Raw genomic sequence first — 20017 nt, 5'->3', positions numbered from 1 at the left:
CCTTTGTTTCTGCTCTTTTCTCCCAGGAATGTAGGAAGGAAGGATGTGCTGGGGCAATGGGAATGACTCTATTTTAGATGCTCTCATGCCGCTGCCCTGCATATGCTCAGGAATCTCCATGTACTGATCCGGTTCGCGACCAGTGGGGACAGCAGAGCTGGCTCAATGGGAACAACAGAAAGTCTCCCTAGGAGGAAATCGAACCTTGAACTACCATGAAGATAAAAGGAAGCAGAACAGTGACTTCCATATGGACACCCACAGTGACTTAGGGTTTATTTCCAGATGGTAGAGTGTGAATAGGAGTGGCTGTGTTTTCAAATTTTAGCAATTCAATGTCCAAATTTATAAGATGGCCCTTGGCGGTTAGCTGTAGAGTTTGAGTGCACAGAACAGTGTTGCTCTGTTTAGGTTTTTTAAAACACACACACACACCCACACACACACACACACACGCATCATTTCTCACTGTGTGAAATGAACTGCTCTGTGTGGATCCTGTGATCTTGGCATCTGCAGCATAAAGATGTCACAGTGCACACAAAGCCTTCTGACCAACCACATCCACACAAATACATCCTTGGGAGTCACTATGACTTACAATGTGACAATATCAGCTGTTCTCTTGCAGAGAGTCACTGGAGCTCAGACTGCATGCCTCAAAGAGAAATTTGATCTTCCTGCTAGAGTTAGGGTTTATACCATAGGAGAATTCTTTGTTAATATACTGTTTATACCAAACACCTCACCTCAAGCAATCCTCCTGCCTTGGCCTCCCAAAGTGCTGGGACACCACTGGCCTAATTTATACCAAACACTTTTTAACAAAGAAGCAATTCATGGAAACACAGGCAGAATATTCCTATCATGCCATCTATGTTCTCTTATATCCATTATGTAATGTGGTGTTTTTTATTCTTTTTATCAAAAATTAATAGTCATTTCTAAGAAGAGAGCTAATGCTAAGTTCCCAGTTCCAGAACAGTATCTGTGATGATAAGGTAAATACACAAATTTGGATGAGACACATCTAACTGCTCTTTGGAGAACCATTACAAAATATCATTCTTTGAATCTCTGCAAAGACCTAGCTTAAATAAAAGATTGAGATTTAGAGAAACAAAATAAAAAGACTTCTATAGTTTTCCTCTAGAGCTGACTTACTGTGTCTGTTTCAGTCCAATGTTTGCATGTGTTTAATGTGCACACACAGCTTGAAAAAGGAAGCGAATACTCTGTGTTTTGCAGTGTTTGGGTGTGAATCAAAGGGAACATGTGGTTCCATTCTGTTTCTTCTAGCATTCAGTTAAGTAAAGGGAAAAACCTCATTTGTACTAATACTGTTACCATAAGGGGTGATCTCGTAAATGCCTGGGGGTAGGAAGGAAAGTGTTAGGGCAATAGGCAGTCATCCAGTCTAGGCAGGATTGCAAAGTCTTTACCAAAAATGGTGCAGTCTCTCCACCAGAGAGGGTGGGTTTTCATTGGGTTGATTTGTTTTCTTTGGTTTGTTTGGTTGTTTTTCGTTGTTTTTTTTTCTCCCCCCCAGGTTAGTGGTGTTTAGGTGTTTTTAGCAATTTGTTGTCTGTGAAATGTAGATGGATGTTCAGAAGGAATTCTGCACAATTTCAAAATGAAATAATAGAAATGGCCATAGTCATTTCAAGAAAAAAGAAACTAGAATCGAGGGTGAAGATGCTATTTTTTTGTTATTTTCTTTTGGTGTTGAAAACAAACTATAGTGGTTGTCAGGGTGGTAGCAATAGAACCAGATAGCGAGAGAGCTCTCTGTGCTTTTTTGATTACAGTCATGAGCAACACAGTGACATTTTGGTTAATGATGGACTGAGTATGTGAAGGTGGTCCTGAAACTGCTGTTGCAAAATATATAACAGTGAGAAAATTATGACAGTGAAAGAGACCTGATCTAACCAACTCCATCTTGCCCTAACCTCCAAACTTCTTTGACCTTGGTCATTCCTGGGCATGGGCCAAGCTAACTTTGGGAGAAATTTAGTTTAGAGTTTAAATGATAATAACCATTCACAAAAACTAAACTGCTTTGTAAAACTAATGAAAGCCACCAGGTTAAGAGGATGAGAGACACCTGAATTATGCTAAGATGCAGGCAGAGTTAAATAATTACCAACCATTATTCCGGAGGTCACAAGATTTGCAACTTTCCCACTTACTCCTATAATGAACATCCCTAATTGTAGCAGCTAAGATTGGCCTTTTTGAGATGTCATTTCAGGCTTTTGCACTTCTGACAACCAGATGTCCCCCACCTGGGCCCACAACTCTTGACTCAACCAGTCCTGTGGCCCCCACCCAGAAGCAGACTCAGTGCATAAGGACCATTTTCCAGATCCCATAATTGCATCCCTAACCAATCAGCAGCACCCATCCCCCAGACCCCTACCTGCCGAGCTGTCTTGGAAAAACCCTAGCCTCCAAATTTTCAAGGAGACTGATTTGAGTGATAATGAAACTTTGGTCTCCCATTTAGCCGGCTCTACATGTATTAAACTCTTTCTCTACTGCAATTCACCTGTCTTGATAAATTGGCTCCATCTGGGCAGTGGACAAACAGAACCCACTGGGTTGTTACATTCCCATAAGATTACAATACTGCATTTTTACTGTGCTTTTTTGTTTAGACATGTTTAGCTACACACATACCACTGCATTACAATTGCCTACAGTATTCGTCACAGGAACACGCTGTGCAGGTTTATAGCCTGGATGCAATAGGCTATACCATATAGCTAGGAGTGTGGTAGGCGATAACATCTAGGTTTGTGTAAGTACACTCTATGATGTTCACACAACAATAAGATTGCCTGGCGGGGCATTTCCCAGAACATATCCTCCTCATTAAGTGACTCGTGAGCATATTAGAATGAAAGAGATTAAAGTGGAAATTTGGGAAAGAAAGAAAAATACAAAGATGAAAACAAAAGTTTGAAGGAGATCCTCCCTGCCTGTTAACTAGTTAATTAATAAAATATATATGATAGCACATTTTCACAAAATTCTGCACATTCAAGTTCTGATTGCTTGTGCCCATTAAGGACTCCCCCACTAGAATGTAAGTACCAAGAGGACAGGGAGTTTGTCTATCTTTTTCACTCTTGGATCCCAAGCACTTAGAACTACACTTGACAGACAGTGGGAGGTGGTTAAGAGAAAAGTTGTTTTCACCAAAGTAAGTGTATTAGTCCTTTCTGGCATTGATATAAAGAAATACCTGAGAGTGGGTAATTTATAAGAAAAGGGGTTTAATTGGCTCATGGTTCCATAGGGTATATAGGAAGCATGGCTGGGGAGGCCTCAGGAAACTTACAATCATGGCAGGAGGCAAAGGGGAAGCTAGCACATCTTACATGGCTGGAGCAAGAGGAAGAGAGAGGGGGGAAGGTGCTACACACTTTTACACAACCAGATCTTATGAGAACTCTATCACAAGAACAGCACTAGGGGGACGGTGCTAAACCATTAAAAACCACTCCCATGATTCAACCACCTCCCTCCAAGGCCCACCTCCAATACTGGGGATTACAATTGAACAGGACATTTGGATGGGGACACGGATCCAAACCATAACATTAGGTTACTCATTTCTGCTGGCCTGGCTAATTTTAATTTGGAAATTCTATTCTTCCCACCTGCATCTTACCTAAGTGTATCATGTTGTAGTTTTTGCTCTATGCTCCTGTATCTTTTCTCAACTAAACCTCAGGGAGATTTTTGTCTTCTTTTAAGAGGCGGCTGTGCTTTGTGGATCATTCATTGTGCATTCATGGTATTTAGGAAAACCACGTCATTCACACGTCACACCGAAACTCATTTTCCTCTTTCACGCTGTAGTATTGAATTTAAGCTTTGCTGTTTAGCCATGCAAAAAAACCAGCTCCAATACTGCTGATATAAGTAGCAAACATGAAAACCTGTTAACCTTAGGAATTAGGCATCAAGTAAGGGACAAATTAAATGGAATCTGCTCCCACTTCAATAAATGTGATTTTCAGTGTGAAGGTCTACCTTTCAAGTATTTACTATACTCTGCTGCTAGACATTAGAAGCTAACAGACCAAGGGATGACAGGCCATGGTCGCTGTGAAGACACCCACATCTGGATTTAAATTACAAATATAGAAAATTAAATACTGACTCCAGTAGGAATAAATGGGTTTTTGTGTTATTTGAGATCATTTAGCATTTTTAATCAAGAGTATTTGAGGATTTCTGATATGGCATTTATCATACACTGAAAGATGAGAATGCATTATCCAATAATCTTTTCTTTGATACACTAAATTTGGAAGTGTTTTTATTGAGATTTGGGAACTAAGTTACCTCTAAAACACTTATTCTACCGCACTGCATTCAAAACCTCAGATTAGTCTCCAGGCCAATCTTTTCATTTTGCATAGGAGTATTTAAGAAAGTGGCTTGGGGGTAATTAGGTGACTTAACGTCATTGAGAAAAACAAATACTGGGAAGCAAAAAATGTAATGTAAAATGAGTTTCTTTGAATCCAAAAAGAAAGTGACTTATTTTAAGTTATGTATGCTGCTTTAGCCAAAATTCTGTGTTCCATTCTCTAGTCCTGTTTATCATTCTTAACTGTGGATTTAAATAAATATTACAGGTCCTGCTAAATTCAACACACCCAACATATATTACATATATATTATATTATATTGAACAGAAAATTATGAAAAGCAGTATATATCTATATCTATATGACACTAGAAACAAACATATCAATGATTAAGTCTAAGTCCTCTTTTCTTTCCTTAACACCTTTAACAAATGGTTACTTAATCCTCTTAGGCTTAATTTTCTGCTTCATAAAATAGAGGTAATGCCACTAGTTTAACAGTGTTGTCAGGACTAAATGGGCTGATAGACACAAAATGGCTAACATACTGCCTGGACAATTAAAAAAACAGCAAATGCAGACGTGATTACAAAAAGATACACTCCACAGATAAGAATATGGGTTTTTAGCCGTGAAAAGTCAGCCAGCGGAATTATTTTCAAAAAAGTTTAGTAACCTAAGTACTACCTTTTGCACTTAATAAAGGGCTAGATAATTTCATAACCATTAGTAACGTTTGTAGCTATCCAAGCTAACATAATGATAAGGGTAATCAGATTCCATGCCTCATTGCACATGATCACTAGAATCAGGGGATTTGTTCTATTTAGGAAACTGCAGTATGATTTAAATCCGAATTGCCCTTTCCAAACTGAAGCTCCAAAAGGTGAGGTGCCAAGAGCTGAGAGATGAACCAGATAAGGACATCATTTGAGAACCACAACAGCTTACAGGGTCCAGCAGTTGAGCCACTCACATTTGGGCTCTGATCTGCCACTTGCCTGGTTGCTAATCTTCCTACTGGAAACTACAACCGTCTCAGCATCTCTTTGGTCTTCATTTCCAGGTCTCCAATCACCATCTCCTTAGGTACCAAGAGCTCTGCTGAGTGGTAGGTATACCAATATTGATATAAAAACAACCTTATTTATTTTGTAGGACTTTTCAATGATGACACGGCATGTTCACTTGCATTCTGTCATTGGATTTTTCCCACAATATTACGAGGGTGGCAGAATAGTAGCTACACCTCTACCATTTACATAGGGTAACTGCTAATTGGTGGCAGCTCTCTAGGAGTAGATGCTGGGTCCTCTGGCTCAAAGTTAATGATGCCCGTGACAGAGAAGAAATGCAGAATACTGGTAAGAGGACTGAAATGGCAAAGATTACACCATAATAAATACCAATAAAGATGAAGAAGACATCTCTATAAACTGATTTCAGATGAAAGAGGCCTAACAGGTATAGAAAAAACAGCTCTGGAACAACTTGTGTTTGGAAGTCTCTCATTTGTTTTGATTTCTGTAAAACTTCACTATCTAGGTTATCCCCTACCCTCTAGCCTTTCCTTTTTAGTTCTCTTCCTTTCCTCCTTTATCTTGTATATGTATATATTTAATATACATTATATATATTTGTATAAATATATAAAGTAATATATATTTAAATATATAAAAAATATGTATATATTTCCCAAGTTCCTATTCATCTCCCTTGAGACATTAGCACTCCTTAAACCTTCCACTGTCACTGCCAAGCTGTGAATTCTCTAGGCCCCCACCTCTAGCCCTTATCTCTCCTCTGAGTTCATCATGTATTTCCAATTGGAAATTTCAATAGCCTGGCTCTTGGATGCCTTATGTTTTGCATCACTAAAGTCAAACTCTTATCTGTTTTACTTATCTGTCCCCTGTTTTGTTTTTGGTAATGAAATCACAACCTTCCCAATCTAGACATTCCTCACTTCTCTCCTTTTTCATCCAACCAGCTGATAACACCTGCCGATTCAATCTCTGAACTGTTCTTTGGTTTTATCCTCATTACCTTCCTATATGCATCATCATAGAATAAGTCTTTAAAAACGTTTCTCTAGAAACACTTACTCAAGACCCTGCTGTTTTCCTTGAACCCACTGAACAACATTCTTTTAACAGAGCCAAAATAATCTCCCTAAAGATTAAGTGCTGGGCATTTCATCTTCTTCTAAAAAAATCTTTAAATGTCTTCCTTTTGCTTTCAGAAACAATCGATCATCGGTATAAAACTCAAATCTTCTACACTATGTCCCTAAAGTACCTGGGAAGAAAACACAAGAACATGGCTATCATTAATGGAACATCCACTATGTACCAGATAATTCACTGGGCATTTTTCCATAGGTTATAAATATTCACAGAGCTACAAATTGGCATTATTGCCATCTGCATTTTACGGAGTAGTCAAATAATTCATCCGAGGCTACAGAACTAGTTGGAGGCAGAACTAGACCTTGAATCAGAGACCAATTGCCCCTAAATCATATGTTCTTTGTGCTAATCCATATTACCTGCCTCTTTTCTTATGCCATTCATTATGGTCCAATTGAATTCATGAATTTGAGAACACATCCTGTATTTCCTTTGATACGACACTCATGCTGGTATCGTCATCAGGTATGCTCTTTCTTCAGATTCCACTAGTCAAAATCTGTCCCATCCCATCTATGTACATTAAAAAAAAAAATCTCAGCAACCAGCAGTATTTTTACCTTCTTTGATATATAGCTGATTCTGTTTTTAAAAAGATTCGTACATATGATTTTCATTCCCCTCTACCCCCTGGCTAGATATTAACTTTCTTCACATCTCTAACAATCCCAAGTAAATTGCTGTTTCATAAGTATGAATTGAGTTAAAATTATTACCACTATGCTTTCTACTCTAAAACTTGCATTAGGGGTGTAATAGTAATTAAGGGTCAGAATTGCATTTGAAAGCCCATTCAGCTGTTTATTAGTAGTGCTATCTTGGGAAAATGCTTTAGCTTCTTCAAACTTTAGTTGCCCCAATTATAAAATGAGGATATTAATAGTGACTGCCTCACTGAGTGGTCATGAGCTCATTATAAGACCGTGTAAACAAAGTTCTTGCACAGTGTCTGGTACCTGGTATTTTGTCAATCAATATTAGCTGAAAGTGATAGTAATGGTATCAATGTAAGATGGTCTCTGAAACACATGCTCCCGAGTAAATGTAGGAAGTAATAATCTATGTCATTAAATTACCTGCCATTTTACAGAAATGGAGGAGGAAAAATAAACTGAATTATAAGAGGTTAACTAAGGACTCAAAAATAGAATATGAGCCTTAATGACAACTCATTTCCTGTCATCCTGAGTATGAATTGATTTCAGGATGAAGGTTAGCTTGGTCGGATCAACAGGGCCTATCTAAATATCTTTAAGTGATTCTAGGCTCCAGAGGTGTCATCGCAGGCCAGGAAATGACAGGTCTGGCTGTCGGTACTATCTGTGAGGCTAATGTAGTTATACAGTTCCCTCTGACGTCTGTCCCTGAAACACTAACAAGTTGCAACAGCAGCAGTGACAGCACCAGGATCTAAGAAACTGATTCTGTGGAGTGGGTGGCTAATGAATTCCCCCATCAATACACTGAGCTCCTATGCCTTCTGAATACAGCTAGGGATCTAAAATCCATCATCTATAGCTTCAGGGAGTCGATGAGTTATTTCTTGCCCTGTTGCACTGAACAATACCCCAGGAGTAATGACAAGTAGCAGTGTAAGCGGTGGGTCAATGAGATAATGCATCCAACTGATGGTGTTAAGGGAGGCTTGCCATTAAGTCCTGTGAGCCCCAGCACTCACGTGATGGCACTTAGAGTTTGCCTTGCTTGTTGCATTTTAGATTCATATATCTAAAACGCTTCTGCTATTCAGAACTTATTCAGCTAGCTTGATAACTGCAATAACCCAGTATATGTGCCACCCAGCTGTCTTTAAATCAGTAACATCCCAGCTCCTTAGAATTTTATATTGCTTCATTTCAAATTTCAGAGGCCTGATTAAAGTTTATTCATTGCTTAGGAAAATAAAATATAACAAGTTTTTGAGTTAAAATGAGTTAGTTGAAGAAAAATCTTTGAGTACCAATAATATCAAAATCTATCCATGATTGAAAGCTTACTATATGCCAGGAGTTGTGCAAGAGTTGTATATACATCACCTCATAATGAGTAGAAAACCTAATTTCTTGTTTTTGTAATTGTCGTGGCCTCTCAAGCCTGTTTATGCTATGCAAGCCAAGGTTGGTCACAGTACCCTCAACACACAGCACTTTTCCTGACACATAATAAAAACTCAATTTATATATGTATAAAATGAATGATGCTCAGGAGCTAAATTCTCTTCATCTTAGTTTTTCAAAATTCTTATTTGTATGCATTGAGGATTCTGAAACATAACTGTCATTAACTAACAGTCTAAGGGCTCTTGTATGAACCATAAATGAGAAAGATATAGCCATTTGGCCTTTCCTTCTCATAATTTCCTATCAGCCATAACCTATTTTCCACACACTTTGTCAACTTGATTTTTATGATTGCATTATTGTACATTTCATTTGCATAGTAAATTTATAATACCCTTTTCCTTCATATTTTGGGGAATCCAAATCTATGAAGTATTTCTGTTTGTATTTCTGGTTTTAGGTTTCCAGTGTACTTGGTGGCAAGACCTACTTAGCTCCCCACAGTCTGGCTGTACCTCCATTAGGACTCTGGTTCTAGCAACATTTTGTGGGGGTTCTATCCCCGAGTATATGACCAAGCCCTTTGTGACTTTATCTGGTACCCAAGGAGAGTCTAAAACCATTTTGATACTAGGCCTATCTAGAAAGGTTTTGCTTTCCTACTGCTACTACTTCTATTGGTGGTGGTGATGGTCATGGCTATTGTCATCTTCTTCTTGCTCTTTTATTTTCCTTATTCTCCTCCTCCTTCCTCCTCCTCTTTCCCTCTCTTCCTTCTTCTCTTCTTTCCCTGTTTTCATGCAAAGTGGCATATTCCCATTTCCCATGGTCGATAAAATTAAAGAATAAACTTCAGGGCAAGGCAGGCAACAATTTCACTGCTGAGTCTAGAGCCCTTTGGAAGCTTATACTAAAGAGAATAGAAGCGCAATGCATTATCATCTTGTAACAGGGATAGAGACACAACGCTATATAATGAGACACCAAGGAGGCTATAGGGTCACTTATCCTATTGACCTAACCAAGGTCATGACCTAAATTCCCTCAGAGGTAACTGCTTCTTCACTTTATGCTAAAGAGATGCTCCAAAAGTCTTCATTGTGAATCTGGTTAATTCATAAAATTGACATTTGATCAGATGAAACAGAAATTAAAAAATTTTGCCTAAAAAGTCCAAGCAGACTTATACAAACAATTAAACTAAAACTTTCCTTCTATATATGTTTCTCTAATGCAGTCATCACCTCTACAGCACCCATTTTATCAGGAAAACCACCATTCTCCCTTAGTGCAGTGTTTTGCTGATAATCAACAGCTTCTAAATATTTTATTTCACTTGATCTTTGAGAAAGCCCTGCAACATAATATTTTATGCCCATTTACAAGAAGAGGAAGCTGAAGCTCCAAGTAGTAGAATGACTTGCTGAAAGTCACATAGCTCCCTGACAGAAATGGATTGAGAAATGGAACTCAAATCCAACTTTTTTTTGGTTTCAAATTAAGCACATCTTTCTACTATGGCTTGCTGCCTCTCAAAACCATGTGTGGAATCAAAGCAAACAGATTTAGATAGAAATATCATGGGAATAATAGAGATCTGAGAAAACACACACCAGCTCCGCTGCAGAGAGCTGCCTCTGGTCCAGGTTACATAAGCAGTCACTTCATCCAATCATCACTTCTACTCCCTTCTCCCACCTTCTTCTCCGACTCTGCTGGGATAGCATGGCTAAGCTGAAAGCTGGAGAGACAATGCCCAGCAGGTCCTCTCCGTATAAGTGGCTAATGATCTGGAAAAACTCCTAAGCTCAGAAAACCCAAAGAGGTCTTTTTCACTAAGAGCAAATAGCGATGGAAGGAAATACGGAGTCAACCTGCAGTGCACAGCACTCCATGGGAAACGAAATTGCATCTGTTGGATACCTCTGTTGTTTTCTTGTTCGTTCCTTTTTTATTTGCGTTACCAGTCTCAAAAACACCAACATTCTTCCATACTCCACTGGAAAGTTCCCCAAATACAGTTCTTGACTCAAATCCAATTCTGTCACTGGCCAAACCCAGAGATGAATCTAAGCTAACAGCCACCTAACCTTACTAAGGACTATCCCAGCAGATGCTGATGGTTTACTGTAAATATCCCACATAGAGACAGCCCAAATGAAGCATCCAGGCTGGCAATTTATAAATGCAATAGATGGGAGGAACAGACCATTCATCATCATTCAGCTTTACTTCCATTTATTCTACAGGACTCTCGTTGGGTGCTATAAATTATGTAAAAACAATAATATACAAGTGAAACTTAATAAATATCCAATTTCCCCAAATATGACACTGATAGAATATTATCAATCTGTTTTCAAAGTTCCAGTTTTTGGAAGGAGAACACTTTGCCACCGTGAAATGGGGGTCAGTCTGGACAGCAGTTCTTTGTCTGCCCCTCATCCTCGTGTATGTAACAATCTACATTTTAAGTCAGGAAGGAAATAGTTGGGGAAGGTTATAGATTCTTGTCAAACAAAACAGATATCTTAACACATAAATTTTCACTGTTCCTGAAAGGCTCATAATTAAAAAATGAATCCAAGAGGATTTACTGTAAATTACATACAGGGAGAAAGAAATTAATAGGATGTCTTTTTTACACTCAGCATTAACTACATAAAGGGAAGCTAATTATTGCCCAGTTCTCCCCGACCTTCTATTTTGCAGATGGTGAAAGAGGTTGACAAGAGTTTCATGATAGTAATAACAAGCACTTCATGCTAATCTCTTCTCTAGTCCTATTCAGTTTTTTTCCCTGTTTATAAATGAAGGTGAGTGTAACATGACACCGCTCCTTAAAGCCTAGATGTGGGGTCAATAGGCAGATGTCACTCGCAAGCGATAGCAGCTTTTCTCCAAAATTGAGCTTTAATTCCTCAACAATCGATTTCAATGGAAGGAAACTAACATTTGAAATAGATTTTTAAAAATTCCTCTACCCTAAGACACCCTCGCTCTACAGAATCTCATTTCATGCACATATACTTCAACAAAGATCTCTTTGCCTTTTTTCAAACATGCTTAATTCAAAATTTTATTAATATAACAGTTTATAATTCATTCAGAAAATATTGCATCATGGAATGTGAACCAAAAACAAAGAAATGTTAGTTAATTTGAAGCAAGCAATTTCTAAATCATTTTTATCTCCTGGCCCTCTCTGATTTTTTAAAATGACCAAATGCCTGTGTTGTTCAACACTTTTTGTCAAAACCTATTTAACTTTTATAAGGCCCAGATGAGTGGGAAGACTTTAGGTTTAAAAGAAAGTAGCAAGAGAAATAAGAGCCTCTGCTCCCTTGGCCAGAATGAAAGACAATCTGAGCAAATCATGAAATAGAAAAAATGTGCTCTTCAGCCATAAAAAAGAATGAAATCATGTTCTTTGCAGGGACATGGATGGAGCTGGAGGCCATCATCTTTAGCAAAGCAACACAGGAACAGAAAACCAAATACTGCATGTTCTCCCTTATAAGTGGAAGCTAAATGATGAGAACACATGGACGCATAGAGGAGAACAACACACACCGGGGCCTTTGGGAGGGTGGAGGGTGGGAGGAGGGAGAGGATCAAGAAAAATAACTAATGGATACTAAGCTTAATACCTGGGCGATGAAATCTGTACAACAAACCCCCATGACACGAGTTTACCTATGTAACAAGCCTACAAACCTGCACTTGTACCCCTGAACTTAAAATACATACATAAAAGAAAAAAGTGCTCATAGCACTCAACCGTCTTGGTGACCCTTTCTTCATTTGCCCCAATTACTCAATCTAGGACACAAATGCCTTCATTTTGCCCAAGTTTTCCCACTCATTTCTACCATCCCACACAACACTGCACATCCCCAAACTAGCCATGGCCACTTTTCTTCCTTTCTGTCCAACTCTCCTATCAAAACTTAAATTCTGTCACAGGAGCTGACTTTAGGCTGGTATGAGAAGGATGGCAATAAGATTGACTACTTCAGATGAATTAATAAATCATTCCAAGACTTGCAGTGCAACATGAGCTTAAGATACTGCTTTTCCAAAGAAATTTTAATACAAAGGGATTTCAGGATAACAAAGGAAAAGAAATGGGAAAATTGGAGCACGTGTGGAGGAATACTGTGGAGCTTAAAGCAGATGTGATGAATGTGTAGCGCACATTCACAAAACCTCACATCTGCACATGTGGCAGACATGACTAATGGAAGCTAGATCTCCTACCTGTGGATTTGCCCGCTGTTCTCATAAATCTTCCTGGTGTAAAGCTTGAAGAGAGAGAGTGAGGCACTGAGAATTTTCAGGCAAGATGAAGCCTATTTGCCACTCCTGCCCTGGGGCTATTCTAGAGTGGGTGCTTACCCCAGGGTCAGGCTCTCTAGTGTTCTTGGAAGAGTATTTTCTCTTCCTTCAAATAAGTCCACTTGGGGGTAAAAAGGAAATATTCCAACGACAATGTTGATGTTGCTCAAAACACTTCAGGAATTTCTAGGAATTGTCTTCTTTGAAAGTTAAAAAAATACAAACTTTCTTTGTCTCTTCTCCTTCTCCCCGACACACACACACACACACACACACTCTCTCTTTCTCTCACACACACACACACACACACTCTCTCTCTCTCTTTCTCTCTCTCTCTCACACACACACACATACACACCGCTGGCTAATTTTGGAGTTTGTACTTTGTTTTTGACCAACTTTACTAGCCTGACCACCACTCACAAGTAGCACCAAAGTACTTTAGGTTTTTATTGTTGTTGTTATTTTATAACGAACACTCATATTCAAAGAATGAAGCTTTGCCCCCATGTAATCCCTTGTTGAAGCACATCGGTAGGCAGAGCCCTGTCCTCTTCCCTTATCCCTGGAATATATTCTGCTGCTATGCTCTGAATGTGTCTCCCAAAATTCCGTGTGCTGGAAACTTGATCACCGATGCCACAGTGTTGGGAGGTATGACCTTTGGGAAGCGCTTAGGTCATGAGGGCTCTGCCTCATGCTATCCTAAAAAGGGCTTGCAAGAGTGGGTTCACTCTTTCTGCTCTTCTGCCATGTGAAAACATGGGGTTCCTCCCCTTCTGAGGATGCAGTGCTCGCCTTAGAGGTGAAGACTGGGCCCTCCCAAGACACCAGACCTGCCAGTACCTTGATCTTAGACTTCCCAGCCTCCAGAACTGTGAGAAATTAATTTATGTTCCTTATAAATTACCAAATCTCAAGTATTCTGTTATAGCAGTAAAAAAAAAACGGAGTAAACCACCTGCTTTCATCTCCCCCTTGTGTCTTCTATCACTTTTTCTTTTTCCCAGGAGGTTTCTCTTCAAGGCAAACTGTAAGGTGAAATAGCATCTTCTGCCTTATGCTCAATCCCTTCCACTTTCATTAATGGCCCCAAAGCTCTTTCTCTCTTCAGTAATTTTATTTAGTACAAGAAAACAAACCATTCAACAAACAGAACCACCTTTTATAGATTGAAAAAGTTATAAAAGTATCTTAATAAGTATTTATGGCTTTGTTTCCCTGAAGTATCTACTTAAATGTCCAAAACAAAAAGCTGGTTTCATAATTAAGCCATTTAGTCTTCTACTTAGATTTCTTTACTTTCAAGTATGATAAGAAACCTGCCTTCTTCAGAGTAGACAAAGAGATAATCTGCAAGGAAATAAAATATGGCTTCAAATGACTAGACCTATGAAGGGGCCTGGTGCTCGAGAGGGCCATGAACATGTCAGGGTCACTCTAGAATCACACAGATTCCCCACAGCATAGGATCCTTTTTTCCTTTTTTCTGAAAAGGTCAGGTGACATCATTTCCTAATCTAAGATTTGAAGGAAAATCTACTGGGCTTTCACAGAACGTTTAAGCAATTGGCTGTATCACCCAAGTGCCTACAGTATCCCAGGGGGCTCTTTATATTTTGATATAAAATGTCTGGTAATTTTGCTCATACAAAGAAAATAATATTATACTATGTCAAATCTAATGGGTATGCTTATACAGAATACACACACTAATAAATGCACACAATGGATGTTACTTGAATCTCAAAGTATGTTTAGAGCATTCACTTTTCAAAGACCCCAAAGAAATGACAGAACTTTATAATGGCATATTATAATATACTGGAATGTTCTGGTTCCTCCTAGAAGTTACCACAATCTGCATGACAATTTTATTAAAACACTGCTAATTTCAAGTAAACCATCAGAAAATAGGAAAACCTCCCTCTTAAAAGTGGAGATGTTCTACAAAACATGAATGAGCAGGAATGGATAAAACAATAGTACACTATTTGACTCAAAAAGATGCTCATGTCTGTGCCAAATCATATTTTTCTTAGGCAGTCACAATGAACAAAAAAAGAAGATAAATCACTGTGGAAATGCAAGTGAGCTGGTAATAATAGCCTAGTTATAGCCGCCATGAAATAGTCATTAAGTTATATGTAGCATAAATCTCACAGAGTTTTGTAAATTATGGTGGTTCTTAGAGGCCAAATAAAGATAAAGTGTAGTAAGTATGGCTGCCTTTCTTTTTGCTCCTTGGCATAGCTTTTTAAAATGTGTTAGCTCAGGCTCATAGCACCATATGGTTCCTGAAGCATCTGAGAAAAAATTGAAAAGTTCACAACTCTATTCAAGACTCCTCCACCACATTTTGAAGGTGATCATCTCTAACCAGTTCTTCCTTAAGCTCCTAAGCAGAGTCTTGCCCTGATCTGGCTTATACTGGGGCTAGACCGACTTCCAGCTCAAGCCTAGGACTTTAAGCTGCTCTCATTTCCAAGGCATGCTGGAAGAGCAAGTGTCAGACATGCGCACTGCTGTGGGAGCTGGGCTTGTCATGCATGATTCCGGCCCGCCATCTCCAACTCCAGAGACCAGCAATGAAATTGTATCCTCTGCTTCTCTCTATACACCTGCACATTAGCAAAACTCTGATTCAGAGATTCCTAATCAATGTTCCTTTTCCTCCTTTTTGGAGGTTGGTAGTAATCCCCAGTTGATCTTTTTTCTTAACTGCCTTTTCCTCCTGCTATTTAAACTAAATTCTTATTGCTCCAAATTAAATCCATTCTTTCTAGCCTTGTCATTGCTAACTAATGAGAACAATTCCTCTCTTTGCTCTTGGAGACTGCACTTTGGGTACTTATGGATGAGAATCATATCTCTCTTTAGCCTACTTTCTTAACTGCAGACTGCACAGGTGACAAAATGGGTTAATTGTTGCTGTAAAAATATTTTCCATCCTTATAACAAAAGAATTTTTTCTTCTAAATCATTTTTAATTTCTTAGCCTTTGCTGTGTTCTTATGATCTACAGGGATTAAGGGTGCAGTGCTATTAAGCGCATATGTACAAGACCAAAAGCAAAATGTTGAGTATGCAATACACATGAATTACTCAACTCTTGATCACTGTTCTGTTTCCCTTTTGCCCTGCCCACTCTGGCACTCTGGTCTCAGTTTTTATCACACATTTATTACATCTCTTACAGTGATGCTTGAAGCCTAGGACAGGGGTCACTAAATTATGGCCTGCAGCTTGTTTTTATAGATGCATTTTTATTGGAATACAGTCTCATGCATTTCAAAAAAATGTATTGTCTGTGGCTGCTTTCACATTACAAAGGCAGAACTGAGTAGCTCTGAGAGAGACTATCTGACCTGCAAAGTCCAAAATATTTACTATACGTCTCTTTACAGAAGGTTTGCCAAATCCCAGCCTAGGAGATTGTTAACATTCCACTTGGCTTTGCTGCTTGCATCAGGTAAGATCCACACCAGGTAAATCTCTTAAATATACCCTAGAAGTCTGCTAAATGTTCTGCCACAGGCCAAGCCACACAGTTGGGAAGGGAGCCTGCAAAGAATGAATTTCTTTTTCCTCCCTATATACATGGGGAAGAAGGAAGAGTTTTTAAGTTTTTTCCCCCCAGGAACCCTGTAAATATGATGGTTCACATCTGAAAACAATTTTTATAAGCACGTGCACCTTTGCCATATTGATCTAGAATGTTCTGCTGCGTCTACCTGAATCACTAACTCAGACCACCAGTAACATAAGAAAATCCAGGCCAAGGCCCGGTACTCACTATGTGAAGCTGGAGGAAGTCACCAAGTCCTGGAGCACTGTCGATGCGGACCAAGATGCCATCCTTCACAGTGGTGCTGAAGCCCACGGCAAGGCGGTCAGACCGCGTGCTGGGCCTGTCATTGGCTGGCCAGGTGTAGAGGATAAGCCCACCGCTTTTCCCAAAGATGTACGTAGCGCCAGCTGCAAAAGCAAGGAGAGAGGGAGACATCAAGGCACTATATTGCATACAGCCAGCTGTAGCACACTGTTGAGACCCTACACAGAACAGCTGCAGAGAGGAAATGTCCCCCCATGGGACAGTATTTGGTTACTGAGAGGAACGGCTCCCAAAGCTTCTGAAGGCAGCTATCACCCCAAATTAAAGATGCAGGCAGAATGAATGCATAACAAAGCAGATGTTGGTAACAGTCGTTCTTAACATCTTAAGTTCCCGCTGCATAACGGTGGAGGGTAAATAACATCCTAAGTCTGGGAGCCTGGGTACATTGCAATAAACAACTTTCTGGTCTTCCTCAACAGTAGGCTTAATTTTGCATCTTGGCCAGGACAGGCACAAGGTAGAAAACTAGTCCCCTATCTCTTATCTATCAGCATAATCTAGTCAGTGGAGCCAGGAGCCTTACAAAACTGAAGGTAACAGAGCAGTCCAAAGGCATCATGTCTCTCCTGCTTGTACCCTCTCCCACTCCCACAGGAAAGAAAGTAGTGGCCCAAGAAAACCAAGTTATGTGACTAAATGCATTTGCCTATTTCACTATTGTGTTGCTATAAACATGGTAACAAAAATGATTTCTAGGAGTTTTTTTTTTTTTTTTTTTTTTTTTTCTTTCTGAGATGGAGTCTCTCTCTGTTGCCCAGGCTGGAGTGCAGTGGCGCAACCTCGGCTCACTGCACCCATTGCCTCCTGGGTTCAAGCAATTCTCCTGCCTTAGCTTCCCAAGTAGCTGGGACTACAGGCACGTGCCACCACGCCCGGCTAATTTTTTGTATTTTTAGTAGAGACGGAGTTTCACCATGTTAGCCAGAATGGTCTCAATCTCCTGACCTTGTGATCTGACTGCCTTGGCCACCCAAAGTGCTGAGATTACAGGCGTGAGCCACCGTACCTGGCCTCCAGGAGTCCTTTAAAAATGGACCTTTTTTTTGTTCCCTAGTGGTGGTATTTATCTGGCATTAAATGCATTTTCTTTTCCTTTTTCAAACTAAATCTTAGGAAGAAGATACAAGAAACAGAAAAAACATCACAGGATAATGAGATTTGAACATGACAAATGGTAGTTGTCAATTATGATTAGTGGGTTTATCAGTATGTTTACTCTTTACTTGTGTTTTTACTATTATCCATATGAACTCAGGAGTTACTAAGAATATATTAATTTAGAACTACTTACAAAGCAAATGGGAATAAAAATAAAGAAAATATTTGTAATTCAGAAATTATAAAAAGTACATTTCAAGAAACACATTTTAAATTTCAGTTGGAGAAAATCATTTAGATTTGGTGACCAGAAAGGCTGTGCCATTTGTTGCCTCTGTGGTTTTAGGCAAGTGGTGTTACCCATAGTGAATACTTCCACGGGTTACTCATCTCAAAATTCAGAGCACATTTGGTAACAGATTTTCTTGTGTATTTCTCAGTGACCATGTTCCAACCCTTAAAACTCTTTTAAAGCAGCATTATACAACCATTCAGATACCTTTTACATTTACTAAAAATCTCAAGCACTGGTCCGCATGTATTTCCAGAGCTAGTTTACAGAGAATATTAGGTAGAATTATGTTGACCAAAGAAGAAGTGAGTTATTCATCTTGTTGAGAAATAATAAAGTTAACTCTTGTGAGACTAGAATTAAGACTATGTGTCATATGTCATCCTTCCTAAAGCACTAAGACTCATTAAATTCTGAGGCGTACAGAATCTAATTTGTCTTCTTTGAAAGGTCACTATTCTAGTTGCTCCAATTTGCTCAATTTGTATATTACATGTAGCATAACATTATTTTCCTTTTATGAATTTCTCGATCCTTAGGGGATGGTGTCTCGAAAGCCCTCTACACTCATCTGGAGGATTTGGAATTGTGGTATGCAAAGTCTATGATTAATTCTATACGCAAAACAATGTTTACTTCCTATCATCCACAAACACCCTCAAAGCTTCTTAAAATTAGAAATGTGGCTATAATGATTTACCCTTGATATCGCTCCATCTGTGAAGAATTTAAATAATTCCTCTGTAGATGGTTACAAATGTCATCACCACTCTCTTTATTCTTTATTTGGAAAACTGAAGGTTACTCAGTGATTAATGTATAGAATCACCAAAAAATGCAAATCAGCCTGTGACATTTCATGGCAATTTATAAAAATCTTTTACTTTTCTATCCTAAATATATAGTGGATTCTGCTACAGAGATAAGTTCATACTCTATCAGGAGATAATTTTGTCACTACAAAAATAACAAGTCAAAAAATTGATAGCAGCATATACATGCTGCTTTACAGTTTGCAAAATATTTTCAAATTCATTTGCTGAATCTTTGCAACAATTGTATGGGATATTTTATATCTTAACACTCTTTTACAGATTTGGAAACAGAGACTCAATTATCTGATTTAAATGGTACCACTTTCAAGTCTCCAGCCTGAGCCTTCTACCTCTGAAAGCCTTTTTTCACCACATACCAATGTAATTACACAATAAACTGTATCAATAAACTACACCAATGGGGCAAACAGTTGTCTGTACTTAGTTCTTTCCACATCTTTTTATCAGACTAAAGCAGAATGAAAACAAAGTCACAGCCCCCAAATTTGGCATGTTTTCAAAAGCTTGTCTGGCCATCTCACCATATCAACAACTTTAAGCATTTTACTTGTAGTTTTCATCCACAATCCTAACAGTAATTCTCAGTGCTCCAATACAAAGGAGAAGAATATTTTAATACATAAATATATAATTTCTTATATATGGTTAGAAAGTCACAGTGGCTTTAATCTTTAAATAAACAAAAAACAAAACTTCACTATGACAATATTTGATAGGATAGACTAAAAATTTGATTTAAAATTATTTGTATTGCTTTTGTTACTCTGAATTTACGATGTCACTATGTTAGATGATTCTAACTTTACAGGTGAAGAAAGCATAAAAGATACGAAGTACCTGGCATATGATTACTTTGCTATGAAGAAAAAAATATGAAAATATCTATTCTTGGTAAAGTATTTGCTGGTAAGAGTGAAT

The 20017-nt window shown here is 38.6% G+C and overlaps 1 protein-coding gene across 50 annotated transcripts in view; it reads right to left on the bottom strand.

Annotated features, from left to right (window-relative positions):
- The window catches only part of NRXN3 (neurexin 3), a 1722001-nt gene that overhangs the window by 406354 nt on the left and 1295630 nt on the right, over positions 1–20017 (bottom strand). For all 50 annotated transcript variants that reach the window (XR_010151246.1, XR_010151247.1, XR_010151248.1 and 47 more), the window contains one exon: positions 16772–16953. Coding sequence is in view for 47 of the 50 variants with exons in the window: in XM_063793837.1 (XP_063649907.1) it covers positions 16772–16953 (182 nt within the window). In the remaining 3 variants the exon portion in view is untranslated. The remainder of the gene's footprint in view (positions 1–16771; positions 16954–20017) is intronic.

This window comes from Pan troglodytes, chromosome 15 (genome assembly GCF_028858775.2).
Source record: "Pan troglodytes isolate AG18354 chromosome 15, NHGRI_mPanTro3-v2.0_pri, whole genome shotgun sequence".
NCBI classification, from domain to species: domain Eukaryota; kingdom Metazoa; phylum Chordata; class Mammalia; order Primates; family Hominidae; genus Pan; species Pan troglodytes.
The sequence above is the reverse complement of the archived record's forward strand: the minus strand, read 5'-3'. Positions and strand labels throughout refer to the sequence as shown.